The sequence below is a fragment of the Caretta caretta genome, chromosome 9, assembly GCF_965140235.1.
Source record: "Caretta caretta isolate rCarCar2 chromosome 9, rCarCar1.hap1, whole genome shotgun sequence".
NCBI lineage: Eukaryota > Metazoa > Chordata > Testudines > Cheloniidae > Caretta > Caretta caretta.
This window is the reverse complement of record NC_134214.1, coordinates 58,417,736-58,433,651: the sequence shown is the minus strand read 5'-3', so window position 1 is coordinate 58,433,651 and position 15,916 is coordinate 58,417,736. Positions and strand designations below refer to the sequence as shown.

General features: G+C 46.1%; 1 protein-coding gene across 2 annotated transcripts in view; it reads right to left on the bottom strand.

Moving 5' to 3' along the window:
- FAAH2 (fatty acid amide hydrolase 2) overlaps window positions 1-10,766 on the bottom strand; it is a 31,079-nt gene extending 20,313 nt beyond the window's left edge. The window contains exons 1-4 of one of the 2 annotated variants that reach the window (XM_048864347.2): window positions 10,290-10,766; window positions 5,608-5,690; window positions 2,495-2,631; window positions 447-656 (exon numbers count right to left, since the gene is read on the bottom strand). In XM_048864347.2, coding sequence (XP_048720304.1) covers window positions 447-656; window positions 2,495-2,631; window positions 5,608-5,690; window positions 10,290-10,520 — 661 coding nt within the window. In that variant the 5' untranslated portion in view covers window positions 10,521-10,766. The remainder of the gene's footprint in view (window positions 1-446; window positions 657-2,494; window positions 2,632-5,607; window positions 5,691-10,289) is intronic. The other variant, XM_048864346.2, reaches the window with a different exon arrangement.
- Window positions 10,767-15,916: the final 5,150 nt, after the last annotated feature.

Here is a 15,916-nt window from a genome sequence, read left to right as displayed (position 1 = left end):
TGTATGCATATCCCCTCCAGGGGCGGGGGTGTTCTTCAAGGGCTGATGCCAGAGGAAGTTCATTAGCATACCCTCTCCCTACTAGGGAAGGTACATATAATGCCACACACCACATACACGGTTACATTTTTAATACAATATACTCTAAAGTTATTAACCCTAATTCAATATGGTTTAATTTAATTCAATAAACTTATCTTATATACTGAACAAACATTATGTAATTTACAGAATATCATCAGTCCGTCACAATGCCCAACAGCCAAAACGTTCTCCTTTGAATTCCCATTGTATCAGATTGCCCACATGCTATATGACAGCTATGTGTGTGGCTAACCAGTTAACCATCTGCAGAGCTTTTAAAGTACAAAGTGATCAACAAGAGGAATTTGGTAAACTCATTTGTGCACTGCAGTATTGGCTTCCTCCAAGAGGCACCGGCTCACCTGAGCTGCCACCCACGATCCTTTGCAGGTCATATGGGTTGTTCGTTCTGCCGTAGACATTGTTGTTAGATTCATACCACATGCACAGCTCACTGCAATTGGTCACACCCAGTGGAATTGCACCAGCTTGCTTTAACCGTGACACCACCAGAGCATCTGACGTGGAGATCAAGTTGCGACGGCTAACCAGGCCAGAGGTGTTGGGCATCCCTATGGTGACAAGATAAAAACCAGATATAATGGGTCAGAGATGCAATAACAATCCTCTTGAGATTACAAGCTATGCCAGTGCGAGATCCTATGGGTGGGTGATCATTCCATATGCTGCCAAGATCCAGAAGGAGGTCTCATCCCCAAGAAATAACAAGTGCCTCATCCAGCTTCCATCCCCAACAGACCAATAGTGATTTCTAGGCAAGATCACCAATTCCCCAAACCCAGAGAGAGCATGCCTGGTACCCCCAAGTCCTCTAACAGTGATGCTTGGATCCACATCCTCCCACCCCAGGGAGAGGAAACCTTTCAAAAATCCTACCTTTGCGCTCCACTGGGAATAAGACTGCTATGCAATCTGTGTCACAATCCTGATGCAATTGGGAGAGCACATAGAAGTACATCTCCTTCCTATGAAGGGCTCATCAGCAATAAGATAACCTTTCAGAACACTATCAGGACACCAGATAGTAACCTTCAGGGAATGTCTTTGCTATTTATTTTGATTAGTAAAAGGGCACCTAACCCTGAGTTCTTACATTTCAAACAAAACAACTGTAAAAATATGAAAAGATCAGAATGAAAAACAAAATCTAACTAATCGGCAGCCTACAGAATGTAAACAACAAGACAGCTAAGCACACTTAACAAAAATGTGCCACCCCCCGCACCATAACACTGCTGCTTCTATCCAGTGAAGAAACTAGTTAATAATCCACTAGACAATCTGCACTTCAAAGGGGTTCTGATCTCCTTACATATAATTGGGGTGCCCTGCGCACTTCCACGTTCCACGCATGGAAGGAGAGCAGAATGGCCTGGAAGACATCTACTGTGCACACTGGAGAGGATAAATGCAATAACTCTTAGGGAAGCAAGTGAGCTCATTTGTGAAGTTCAGCTACATGGGTATTTTACAGTTATTTACAGAACACCTGTAAAACCAAAGTGCTGGGCAAGGGATACTATCCACTGATCAAGTATTTTTAATGTGCCCATCTAGTATTAAAAAGAAACAAGGTAAGAGACCAATGATCAACAGCCATGACACAGACCTGACCTGAGTGGCCAATGACTAGCAAATGAGAAATTAGGCTACAACCTCAATGCAGCTGAGCAGAAGGTATTGAGATAGCACTGAAAGCGATGGAATAAGAGGAAATGAAGAGTGTTCCGGGACGTGGTCCAGGGAAGCTCATGATAGGAGGGAGAAAGTAAATATTTAGGGAGCAATGACTTAACTTCAATGAGTCAGTTAACATTCCCACACAAAGAAAAGGAGTACTTGTGGCACCTTAGAGACTAACAAATTTATTTGAGCATAAGCTTTCGTGAGCTACAGCTCACTTCATTGGATGCATCCGATGAAGTGAGCTGTAGCTCACGAAAGCTTAGGCTTAAATAAATTGGTTAGTCTCTAAGGTGCCACAAGTACTCCTTTTCTTTTTGCATATACAGACTAACACGGCTGCTACTCTGATTCCCACACAGTGGGTCTAATACAGTGCCATGCAAAAGGGAGAGGAAAGAGACTGACAGGAAGAAGTTGTCTGCAGTGCTGTTGTAGCCATGCAGGTCCTAGGATATCAGAGAGACACAGGTATTCTCTCTTATTGGACCAACTTCGGTGTAAGCTCGAACAACAAAAGTGGGTCTAACAAAAGATATTACCTCCCCCACCCTGTCTCTCTCAGGAGGCAGTTGAATTCAGTTTAGCCAGCTCCACTACTTGGCCTCCCTGCAAAAGCCACGACTCTCATGAGAAAGGAGCAAACTGACAACAGGCCGCAGAGTAAATCCAAACAGCGCCTGGTAAAGCTTGTGTGTAAACGCACCATGCAGCGCGAAGGCCTCCTTGACGGTGAAAGGAACCCCCAAGAAGGGAAATTTTTCCTGCAGGGCATCTTCATCTCCATGGCCTTCCGAGAGCAGTTTGTCAACGTGGTGGGCCTCCTCAAGGGCTGCATCGAACCTGAGGGGAATGGTTGGGAAGGAGGGGGAGGGGAGAGAACGCTGGTCAGTCTCTGACTGGACTCAGATGAACCCCCCGTCCATTTCTAACCAAATCTCAACCAACATCTGAGTGGGCTGAAAAGCCCTTTAGATGGGGGTGGTCAAAGAAAGAGAAGGACTTGCTGAAAAATAAGTAGGTTCATGTGTTAAAAGCAGATAGGTTGTAAAGGAAACAACACGAAGCAACCCATTACTCATTTTCCTATCCCCATCATAGAATCATAGAATATCAGGGTTGGAAGGGACCCCTGAAGGTCATCTAGTCCAACCCCCCGCTCGAAGCAGGACCAATTCCCAGTTAAATCATCCCAGCCAGGGCTTTGTCAAGCCTGACCTTAAAAACCTCTAAGGAAGGAGATTCTACCACCTCCCTAGGTAACGCATTCCAGTGTTTCACCACCCTCCTAGTGAAAAAGTTTTTCCTAATATCCAATCTAAACCTCCCCCACTGCAACTTGAGACCATTACTCCTCGTTCTGTCATCTGCTACCATTGAGAACAGTCTAGAGCCATTCTCTTTGGAACCCTCTTTCAGGTAGTTGAAAGCAGCTATCAAATCCCCCCTCATTCTTCTCTTCTGCAGGCTAAACAATCCCAGCTCCCTCAGCCTCTCCTCATAAGTCATGTGTTCTAGACCCCTAATCATTTTTGTTGCCCTTCGCTGGACTCTCTCCAATTTATCCACATCCTTCTTGTAGTGTGGGGCCCAAAACTGGACACAGTACTCCAGATGAGGCCTCACCAATGTCGAATAGAGGGGAACGATCACGTCCCTCGATCTGCTCGCTATGCCCCTACTTATATCACTATCCCTTCACCATGGTGAGCCTTTCTCTGGCCAGCTCCTGTTGAACAAGGGAGGGGGGTGGTGAGTGAAGACAGGACCGGGAATCAGGAAATCTGGGCTCCATTCCCAGCTCTGCCACACACTCACTGTGTGAGCTCGACCAAGTCCCTCATCTGTAAGACAGAGGAGTTGGGGCATTAAGTTTATTAATATTCGTATAATGCCTTACGATTCTCAGAAGAAAAGAGGCATATGAAGTATAAGACAGATTGCCAACTTATTTCAATACTTTTACAGTTATAGATCAGGCTGCTCCCACACAATGAATGACAGACACACACCAGAAATTGGTAACCTAACCAATTCTACTTTTTTCCGAAAATAATTGAACACTGTATATGTCCTATCTACGCAACATCTTTAGGGCAGACAGACCTGCAATTAAATGCATTCACCACTAGGTGTGATTGGTCCCCAAATACGATAACACCCATTCATCAATAGCTAGTGATGGATTAACCCAAATTTCTGTGTTTCTTCTGCATGTGAGTCTGAAAAAGGGATGAATGAACTAGTCCCAACTAAGTAAGAACCAGCTTGAACACAGACTCAAACCCTGAAATGAATCAGCTGCCTCTGTTCCTAAAGCCACTCAGAAGCAGCAGAATACCCAGGAGACACGCCACGTTCATGGCATTTCCAGCCTCATGGGAATTAGAAAGTACAGTATTCTCATCTAGAAGCTTGTATTTGCAGGACTTCTGTGACTCAAGTGACACAGAAAAGTTCTGTCCATCAATACTGTAATGTAAGTAATCATTCAATTAGAATAGAAAATTAAGATAATTTACAAAAACACACACACGTGTCACAAATTTTAAAATGATTAGATTGATTTAAAACTATTCTAGATTCTGCTTGTGAAAGGCAAGAAAAAATTATTCATAGAATCATAGAATATCAGGTTTGGAAGGGACCTCAGGAGGTCATCTAGTCCAACCCCCTGCTCAAAGCAGGACCGATCCCCAATTAAATCATCCCAGTCAGGGCTTTGTCAAGTCTGACCTTAAAAACTTCTAAGGAAGGAGATTCCACCACCTCCCTAGGTAACGCATTCCAGTGCTTCACCACCCTCCTAGTGAAAAAGTTTTTCCTAATATCCAACCTAAATCTCCCCTACTGCAACTTGAGACCATTATTCCTTGTTCTGTCATCTGCTACCACTGGGAACAGTCTAGAGCCATCCTCTTTGGAACCCCCTTTCAGTAGTTGAAAGCAGCTAGCAAATCCCCCCTCATTCTTCTCTTCCGTAGACTAAACATCCCCAGTTCCCTCAGCCTCTTCTCATAACTCATGTGTTCCAGTCCTCTAATCATTTTTGTTGCCCTCCACTGGAGTCTTTCCAATTTTTCCACATCATATTTTTAGCCTCTTCCTTGTTGCAAAGGAGTACAGGGGAAATGGAGCAGATATAAATAGCTGCAAGAGGCTCAGTGAATTCAGGGCTGGAATAAAAAGGTATATGGTTGATAGCCCTGAATCCTCTATTTATCCATGGAAATAGTGAGAACATGCCGTGAACGTTAATTGTTTAAACGTTAATTGTTTAAATAAATGAGTTTTATGAACAGAATGGGCTCTGTCTTGTATTCCAACACTTTCGATCTGTGGAATGATCATTGATAGATACATATTACTGGAATATGCATGATTCATTAAGGGCACAGTCACTTGGTCAAGTTTAATTACTTGCTAGGTGTATATTGCTTACAGTTACAGAAGATGTCAGCAAAGAAAGTATGTACTATGAGCAAGCAGAACAGAGCTTCTCCACCTATCACAACCTCCCCAGGAGTCAGTGATAATTACTTTCACCTAAACTATGGGTTAATCTTGCAATTCTAACAGATGGTTGAGGCATTCAGCACTGATTCGTTGCATAAGTCATGTCTGATTGACAAGTCACTCGGTCCTGACTTACCCCCTCCCCCAGCAAGCATGACATGGCAGGGGGTGGGTGATCACATTTGGAAAGGTGGAGAACCTCGCATGGAGGCTGGTTATCTTGCCTTGTTGCCGATGATGGCTTTTAACAGCTGCTAAACTGGACTACAGAAAAGTCCATTTCCCACCTTTCCCCTGGCTCACCTGTCCTTGACAACTGCATTGACAAGCGGGTTTATCTCCTCGATCCTCTTGATATAAGCCTGAACAACATCAGTGCATTTTACCTGCAAAAGACAACAACAACAGATACTAACTAGGACCGGGTGGCTGGACAGAGGGTGAGTGGGAGGCTGCTGGTCACCAGGATGTTTGGGTAATTAGAGATTTGAGAAAAAGAGAAGAGGGACCTAAATTACTGCTCTCCTGGGACTGCCTTTCAGCTCCCTTGAGCCCCTATATATTACAGTTCGCAGGGTAGCGGTCACTTACCTCCCTGACCACTTCACTTCCCCCAAAACACATATACCCCAGTAGCCATTTCCCTGGAATTCCCATTCAAATGAATGGAAAGTCACGATCTCTCCATTGCAAAGTCAATACATAGGGATCAGCTAGCCATTATAGAAATGCAGCCACCACAGCCCCACAATACAGATCACTTAGCAACCCTACACCACAGATCAGGATAAGAAGCATGCGCAGCGTAAAATGGCATGGGGAATTGGTAGAATGAAGTGACAAGAGCTGGAATTTAGCCAAGACACTTGTGTAAACTGTACCAAATGTGCCACAGAATCTTTCATAAAAACTAATTATGTTTCCACAGCACACTTCCCACACCTTTGCCCAAAGGCTCCCTAAGCACATTACAGATTGCGTATAGACAGATCACTTGACCGCCATGCAAATGCAACCATCTCTGGGGCGGAATGCGATAGCCATACTACACCAGCCACATTTGCAAAACGGTTTAGGACAAGCAATGGAAAACACCTTCACCTAATGACAGCCACAGTTCACAGCCTCAGTTTGATATTTCATCTGACTGACAGCACGTCCAGTAGCACAGCACCCCTATTGTTGTTTAAGAAAGACATTGTCTTCAATATTGAATAAGGGTGAGAATGCCCCCTACTGATTCACTGCTACCAAAAATATATTGCTTTGCATTATTAGAGGTTTACCCAGTTAAAATTTAAACAGGCCCTGACCAGAGATTTATCTGATACTAGAGCAGAGCAGGTAACTTGATTTTATCCTACCAAATAAGACTACTCTATAGTTTGGCCACCCTTTTTCATATGTGATGATGCCATTCATGTTTTCATACAAGGTATAAAAGTTTTGGTACAAGGAGGATTATGACCTATGGTGATTTTGTAGGAAGAAAAATGAAACAATGACATTTTTTAAATATATGGAATATTATTCCCTATAAGTGTTGTTGACTTAATTTTCAGTTATGCAATTATAGTATTTAGATTGTAGGCTTTTTATGGCAAGAATCTGTCTTTTCAATTGTCTGTGAAGTGTCATGCAAAAATGTATAGTTCTATAAATGTACAGAGAATATACATTCAGTTGGATATTAGGTAAGATACACAAACAATTGCATGGACTCCTTGCTCCAAAGACTTGTCACTTTAAAGGCAAAAAGGTACAGTACAGATAATAGAAGAGGAGTGACAAGTCACTTCCATGCCTAAATAAAATCTATCATGTACCAATGTTGGTACAGAAAGGTAGCCATATTCTACTTCAGCACTGGCTCATTTCAGTATAGGCAAGTAATCTAAACCCTGCACAAGCAGCTCATAAAGTACTTCAGGATGATAGGTATAAATGTAGTATTTAAATCTAAATGTGCTGTGACTTTACAATACATCTACTATCTCCTTAGGCAATCACATAACACTGTTATAAATATCTATCCAAGTATTTCTCCTCATAAACCTGAATGACTGCTTCACAAAGTACACATAGAAATAAATAGGACTAGTTACACAGGAAACCAATTAGCCAAATGCTCTGCTCTCTCACAAACTCATATACAACTTAAATCTTTTTTTGAAAAGATTGGAGTTTGCTGTGTCTGAGGAATTTAGACTCCCCAGAAGAATGCTACCGCCATAGAATAGACCTTCTGACCTCTGCGCAGGCTCTGGACTTCCACTTTCAAAAGCACAGACGCAACTATGCACAGGATCAACTACACAATTTTTTACTAATGGGAACAGGGCAGTTTTGTTCTTTATCGGATATTACACAACATGCTGTTAGATCTCTAACTGCACCTACTGCAATAGGGATCATAATGTGTGAAAGAGACGCAGCACAGATTGTATTAATGACTGGAAATTTCTAATTTCTAATCCTAGCTCTGCAGAACGGGACAAGCCACTTAGCCTGTCCAGATCTGAGTTTCCCCAAATGAAAAACATTTACTCACCTACCCTGCAGGAGTGTTGGCATAATTAATGTTTCAACTGTGCTTTGAAAGAGTATTGTTATACAGCTGCTCTTAATAAATATTATATTATTACTGGCAGGTCTGTACCTTGGGAGATTATAGCTATATTGCAGGAACACAGCAATGGATCAGCCAGTGTATGCACTGTTTAAGATTGCATGACTCCTTACCTAGCACAAGTTGAAAACACATGCATTCAATGCTTAATTTGTGTCAGTGCTGAGCCCCAGCACCTCCAGGCTTGGCAGTTCATAGCCCCAGCACCTCTGGGCTTGCCACATCAGTTATGAAAGTAAAAAAACTGCTTGATCTCCGGCACCTCTTTCATTACAAATTAAGCACTGCATGCATCACTATTTCATCTTAGGATAGTGGAAAAACATCTCCCTCTGAAACAATATACTGATCATCCACCTCAGTATAAAGCGCTAAAACCTTCATCTCACCCACAGCCTAGTGAATGACATCAGAAATGTAAAATCTCAGAACTGTGTATAGACAACTTTTCACATGTTAGGAAAATCAGACATTCCTTACACCCCAACTGTTACTGACATGGGTTTTGTCATGCATTAATAAGGCATCCAGTCTCAGTGTCACAACCTTCCTAGAGGATTGAGAAACATGAGACTGATCATAAAAATGAGGAGGCTGCTTTCACACCAGATTGTGACCCATGGCAACTTTAAAATAGCAGTGTGGCCTACACCAACTCCCAGAAAACAATGCTTCATAAAGATTAATCTTGAACCAAGCAGAAGTCATATTAATGTAGATTAATACCCATTAATTGTAATGTAGACATTCCCATTGCCTCACTGGGTATGCCACCATTGCAATTAAACACCTGTGATTCAGGCTTGCAGGGCTGGGGTTGCAGGGCTGTAAGATGGCAGTATAGAAATTAGGGCTCACACATGAGCCTGCGCTCCAGGACCCCATAAAGGGGCTGGTCTCAGAGCTCAGGCTCCAGTCCGAGCATAGGTAGAATCTTCACAAAGTGCTACAGCTGCACCACTGCAGGGCTGTAAGTATATACCAGTGTTTTTCAACATAGGGTCCGCAGACTACATCTAAGGGGTTTGCAAAAGGTGACTATGAAAATAAAGTTTCAGATCCCAGAAAAGGCATTCCGTATGTGAATACCCTGACCTACAGCAGTGTTGTCACTACCGTAGAAGCCTGCAGTTTAGCGCCCTATCTCACGCTGCATCAAATGCCATGCCAAGCAACGCAACATTTATAGATGAATTCTGTTCAGTCAGTTTTCAGTCTAAGATTTCTATGATAGTGATCTGCAGACCACAGGTTGAATTTCCAAAGGGGTCCGCATCTCCATTCAAAATTTGTTAGGGGTCCACAAATAAAAAGAGATTGAAAACCACTGGTGTAAACAAGCCCTTGGATCAGTTTAGAATATATGCCAGGAGCTGCAGTCTCTGGAAGTTGCACTGCTTGTTACGGTGGACTTGTCATTTCTGCATTGTATGTTGACACATGACCCCATCAAGGCTTGCCTCCACTGAGAATTATATGACAGGTACTTCCTCTATATAGAATTCCCAAAGGCTCCCCCGTCTCTCAGAACTGCCTGTATTTCAAGGATTATTACGCCCAAATGGGATTACATAGTGTCCTTACCAAGAGAAAGAGATGGCTTGTTTTGCCAACGACAATCAGCTCATTACTAGAGGAAAGGAGAGGTCTAGCTGGGAGTTTATGGAATTCATATGTTCCACAGGACCAGCTCTCCAGACATCCCCTCCTCCCATAGTATTGAGCCAACAGACTCTGGTCATGTCAGCCAAGTCTCTCTCTCCCCAGTAGATGCTCAGGATGATCTATCAGACAAGAGGAAGAAGAGAGAACTAGTCCTTTCCCATAGGAGAGTGCACTTAGAGTGCCTCTGGATGGCTCCTGGCCAAGGCAGCCTGATCAGGGACCTGGCGCCCCTTGGGTCTATATCCTCTCCTGGTGCTGAGAGAAGCCCACAAAGGGATGAAATGGGGCTGCCCTCACCCGCACACATATATCCCACCCCACCGCACACAGCTGGCACTGGGACTCCCCCTGCTACCCACAAAGTGCAGCACCAGGTATATAGAGGGTGCCCCCACCCCAGGCAGGCACGATGTCAAGCTATAGAGAGGATGTCCCCCATCTCTGGGGGCAGAAGGGTGCAGCAATGAGTGCATGTAGCGGGTCCCCCACACACCCGGGGGGCGGGTCGCAAGAGAGGGCGGAGCGTACAGCGGGGCCTCTCCCCCACGCGGGGACGCAGAGCCGGGGGCCGGGAGCGGCCCCTTCACTGCAGCGCACAAAGCTAGGCAGGGAACCCAGGAGTCCTGCCCTAAGGGCGCCGCTCCCGGGAGGAGAACTACAAATCCCAGCAGCCCCCGCCCCCCGCTCTCACCTCCCGGCGGCGGATGCGCCGAGCCAGCTGCCCGGCCGACAGCTGCAGCAGCGGCTGGCCCGGCGGTGGCACGCAGCGCGTGGGGGGCGCCCCGGCCAGCGGGGTCAACGTGCGGGGGCCGGGGGCGAGCGCCGTGGAAGCGCGCGCCGCCAGCCTTAGCAGCATGAGGAACGCGCGCGACAGGAGCCGCAGCAGCAGCACGAGGCAGCGCTCCGCCCGCGACAGCGCCATATCGAGGCCGGGTCAGGATGGGGACCCACAGTGCACCTCGCGCAGCCGCCGCCGCCTCTACAGTCCGCAGGCTCCCTCCTCCCTGCCGGCGAGGGAGCTGGAACTGGCACCGCCCCGCTGGGCGGGGCAATAGGAAGCGCGCCCCCTAGGGAGGGGCGAGCGCCTGGGCACTTGCGGGGGGGGAAGGGCGTGTCAGAGGCTCGTCGAGGGAAGGAATCCCAAGCCCTGGGCAGCACTCACTGGGGAGCCCGTGGCCAGCGACACCCCCCCCCGCAGCCAGGGACAGCGCTGAAAGGGCAACCCCCCCCCCCGCCCACCAGAGACAGCGCTTCCGGGGCAACCCCCCCCCGCCCACCAGAGACAGCGCTGCCGGGGCAACCCCCCCAGCTAGGGTGATCATATGTCCCGTGTTTATGCCATCTACCTTGTACTTGCTTGCAGCCGCATGAGATACAAGGAGCATATCAACATTACAGAAAGATAATTAGTGACTTCTGCCTGCTGCTGACAGGGGAAGCTTGTCCCAATTCTTGTGAACACAGGAGTTAGAGCTCCTGTTCAGATACCTGTTTTATAGCAACCTTCCCACCCCGTGGTCATCACCAGAGTTCAAACCCAAAACCTTCTGCACTAAAGCTTAGAACAGTACCACTTGAGCTAGAAGAGCAACTCCAGTAGCAGCTAGCAATGGTAGGTTATTGTCTTTTGGAGTAGCTACTGGAGAGCAGACATGGTTTAATTTATAAGCATGTTGCACAAGAGACTATGAAGAGACACATTCAGCATTTTCCTACTACTACCAGTGGGATAGTCGTGGTGGAGACTGCATGCTGTGGCCAGTCCACCTTTCCCCATGGCCGTGTATCTGCTGAGGGTCTAAGCAAGTGACAAGAATACTGGCTGGACAGTGACAGAGACAAGCTTGTGAACGTCACCATGCTTTGAGAAAATGAGACAGGGAACTCTGCACACAGCATCCAGCCTTAGAGCAGAACAGATGGAAGTGCCGAGAAGCTGAACCTAAATGTGCCTCAGCACGTCTCATGTGGCAATTTCTCTCTCATACAAAGGGGTTTTCCTCCCTCAAGGATGCTGAAGGAGACAGTTTCTCATTTCGAAAGCTCCCTGGGTGCAATAAGCCACCTGAAGGAGATCTGGCTAGTCAAGGCATTTATCTAACACCAATAATGGTAACCACCTGAGTCAGTAGGCACTGACCCTCATCATATGCCACTGGTGTAAAACCTCGTGGAGCTGGTATATCCTGTCCCAGTGGATAATGTTACAGCACCAGTCACTATAGTATCTAGGCATCAAGCCTTCCTCCCTTACTTCACTCCATACAAGTAGAGTATGTCTCCTCCCCATGACATTTTAAATATGACATTACAGGCTTTTCCCTGATCAGATTGTACAACTCACCCAGATAATCTGGTACCTGCCTCCATCAGGAGACAATACCTGATGCTTCTTATGTAGGCCATTCTCGTGCAGATTCTCATGCACCTGGCCAAGCATGCAGTGCAGTATATGGGGTGATGAGAAATTGCTTCCTGATCCCAGCAGGTAATTGCCCTGAAGCATAGAATCATAGAATATCAGGGTTGGAAGGGACCCCTGAAGGTCATCTAGTCCAACCCCCCGCTCGAAGCAGGACCAATTCCCAGTTAAATCATCCCAGCCAGGGCTTTGTCAAGCCTGACCTTAAAAACCTCTAAGGAAGGAGATTCTACCACCTCCCTAGGTAACGCATTCCAGTGTTTCACCACCCTCCTAGTGAAAAAGTTTTTCCTAATATCCAATCTAAACCTCCCCCACTGCAACTTGAGACCATTACTCCTTGTCCTGTTCTCTTCCACCACTGAGAATAGTCTAGAACCATCCTCTCTGGAACCACCTCTCAGGTAGTTGAAAGCAGCTATCAAATCCCCCCTCATTCTTCTCTTCCGCAGACTAAACAATCCCAGTTCCCTCAGCCTCTCCTCATAAGTCATGTGTTCCAGACCCCTAATCATTTTTGTTGCCCTTCGCTGGACTCTTTCCAATTTATCCACATCCTTCTTGTAGTGTGGGGCCCAAAACTGGACACAGTACTCCAGATGAGGCCTCACCAATGTCGAATAGAGAGTGGATTCTCTCATTATATTAGCTCATGCATCGGTGATCGGTATTACGCATAATGCAAACTCAGTCAAGATCTCTAGTGTAGATAGATCCGTAGGTTGATCTCAGTCTGGCTTCTGTTGAGCAAATTTCCACACCACAATGGCCCCTCTTGTTAACCATCCCAACAGCCAAGCTAAGGACTGTATGGGCCATGGAGACTGACTGCCTTATCCCTAGAGGGGACTCCTCCAAGGTAGCCCTAAACCCAGCGGAAGTTTGCACCATCACAGCCTATGTTGTTCTGTGCAATAAGGGTGCCAGTGTCCGGGGCTATCATTCTAGCACCTTCTATCAGCTAGAAACCAACACAGTAAAAAACCTGACCCATTGTAAATAGCCCCCCCCCTTTCCTTTTCCCTGTTAGCTTTAATGTAATTGGTGCATTCATTTTTTAGCATAGCTGGTGCGCTGGCCATTGGAAACCTTTAAACAATCTTTGGATGCCCACAGAAAACAAGTGGGCTGCAGTGAGCAACATGGGGGCTTGTTCTATTCACAGGGTCTGTGAGCTCAGCTTCACCCAGACAGTTTATGATGTAATCAGGGGCCTCCTATTCTATGGCTCTTCCATTGTGCTATTCTCCCTGCACTTCTAAGAGCAGGGCCGGGCCCACCATATGCGGCCTGCCAGCTACCTGAGCTCTGTTTCCTTTCAGCCAGGGGGTGGCTAACAGCCCCCACCTCAATGAAACCAGGATAGTCAGACTTAAGGTGGGGTGGGGGCGTGATTTGTGCTGCTGAGTCCCAACAGAGTAACACAATCGGTCTCTGGCCAGATGAGTGAACAATCCAGGGAGAGAAAGAGAGCAAAAGGATCAGCTGACCGTGCACAAAAGTCCAGGTTCAGACAGGCTGGGACAGGGAGCTGTGTTTTGCTTCTGATTGGTGGAGTGGTTGATGAGTCCTGAATGCCAGTCCAAGACCCCAAATTGCATGCTTACCTCTGAGAAAGTGACAGCATCATGTCAGGAGCTCCTTGCAGAGCCTTGAGGGTTGAGGGGAAGTGGGAACCTCACCATGCATACCACTGGTCACAGCTACGGAGTGAGTTTTCCAGCAGAGGGGTCTCTCTTCATCAGGGCTGTACAGTGTCACCCAGCCCTCAGCTGTTTATATATGGCTTGGATTTATCTGGGACCTTTCATCCCGAAGGGGCCCAAAACACTTCACAAATGAGACAGCTCATCAAGATCTAATAGGTGGCCACCTTTTGGTTAAGACACTGGACTGGAAGTCAGAAGACTTCTGTTCAATTCCTGCCTCTGCCAGAGACTGTGTGTGACCTGGGGCAAGTCACTGTATCCATGTCTCCACTCTCCATCTGTAAGATACTGCCTCACTTGTCATATCTCTTTAGATCAGGGGTCTCAGACTCAATTTACCTTAGGGCCAAAACCACTCCTCAAATCCTCCCAGTGGGCCAATAATGTCACTGAAGATGGTGTTCAGAAAATAAAACATTTATATTGTATTTTTATTCATAATTTCTTAGAAATAATAAAACTGTCATACAACTTGTATACAATTCTTCACCTGCCAGAGTTTTTAGTGTTTGCCAGACACCTGGCAACACTTCAGTTCTGTCAGTTTGTTGATGTTTGGCCTCAGTGACTGAGCAGTTGAAAACTTCAAGATTGCAGCAAGGTGTGCATCAGATAGTTGTGTTCAGTATTTTGACTTGTTTATATTCATGGTGGAAAAAAGTTTCTCACAAATGTAAGTACTGCCAAACAAGGACATGATTTTTCTGAAGGTTTCCAAAGATTTGGGAAAGATGGTGGTAGCTGTCTGAAGAACCCTGTGATATCCTCGGTTCCTCTGAATTTAGTCTTTAAAGATGTTTGCACTGCATATCAATGAGTTCCATTTGTAAATCTCATGGTGCTGTTTCCACACCAACAGAAAATGGATTAGCAAACATATCGAAGCTTTCTTTGTGCTTTCTGAAATCTGCAAACCGCTGATCAAATTCTTGCAAAAGCAAGTCAAGCTTAGTAGTGTATTCAGAACCAATGAACTGTATTTCAGAGCCGAGCTCTTCCACAGATGACTTCCATGCTGGGAAATGAGTAAGATTCTCCTGAGAAATCTGATTTTTCCACAATTTTAATTTAGTTGTGAATGCTCTCACATTATCCTACACTGCTGTCACCAGCTGGCCTGGACCTTGCAGCTTCAGGTTTAGGATAGGTCAGGTTTAGGGAAGGTCATGCCTGACTAATCTAATCGCCTTTTATGATGAGATTACTGGTTCTGTGGATGAAGGGAAAGCAGTGGATGTATTGTTTCTTGACTTTAGCAAAGCTTTTGACACGGTCTCCCACAGTATTCTTGTCAGCAAGTTAAGGAAGTATGGGCTAGATGAATGCACTATAAGGTGAGTAGAAAGCTGGCTAGATTGTCAGGCTCAACGGGTAGTGATCAATGGCTCCATGTCTAGTTGGCAGCCGGTATCAAGTGGAGTGCCCCAAGGGTCGGTCCTGGGGCCGGTTTTGTTCAATATCTTCATAAATGATGGAGGATGGTGTGGATTGCACTCTCAGCAAATTTGCAGATGATACTAAACTGGGAGGAGTGGTAGATACGCTGGAGGGGAGGGACAGGATACAGAAGGACCTAGACAAATTGGAGGATTGGGCTAAAAGAAATCTGATGAGGTTCAATAAGGATAAGTGCAGGGTCCTGCACTTAGGACAGAAGAACCCAATGCACAGCTACAGACTAGGGACCAAATGGCTAGGCAGCAGTTCTGCGGAAAAGGACCTAGGGGTGACAGTGGACGAGAAGCTGGATATGAGTCAGCAGTGTGCCCTTGTTGCCAAGAAGGCCAATGGCATTTTGGGATGTATAAGTAGGGGCATAGCGAGCAGATCGAGGGACGTGATCGTTCCCCTCTATTCGACATTGGTGAGGCCTCATCTGGAGTACTGTGTCCAGTTTTGGGCCCCACACTACAAGAAGGATGTGGATAAATTGGAGAGAGTCCAGCGAAGGGCAACAAAAATGATTAGGGGTCTGGATCACATGACTTATGAGGAGAGGCTGAGGGAGCTGGGATTGTTTAGCCTGCAGAAGAGAAGAATGAGGGGGGATTTGATAGCTGCTTTCAACTACCTGAAAGGGGGTTCCAAAGAGGATGGCTCTAGACTGTTCTCAATGGTAGCAGATGACAGAACGAGGAGTAATGGTCTCAAGTTGCAGTGGGGGAGGTTTAGATTGGATATTAGGAA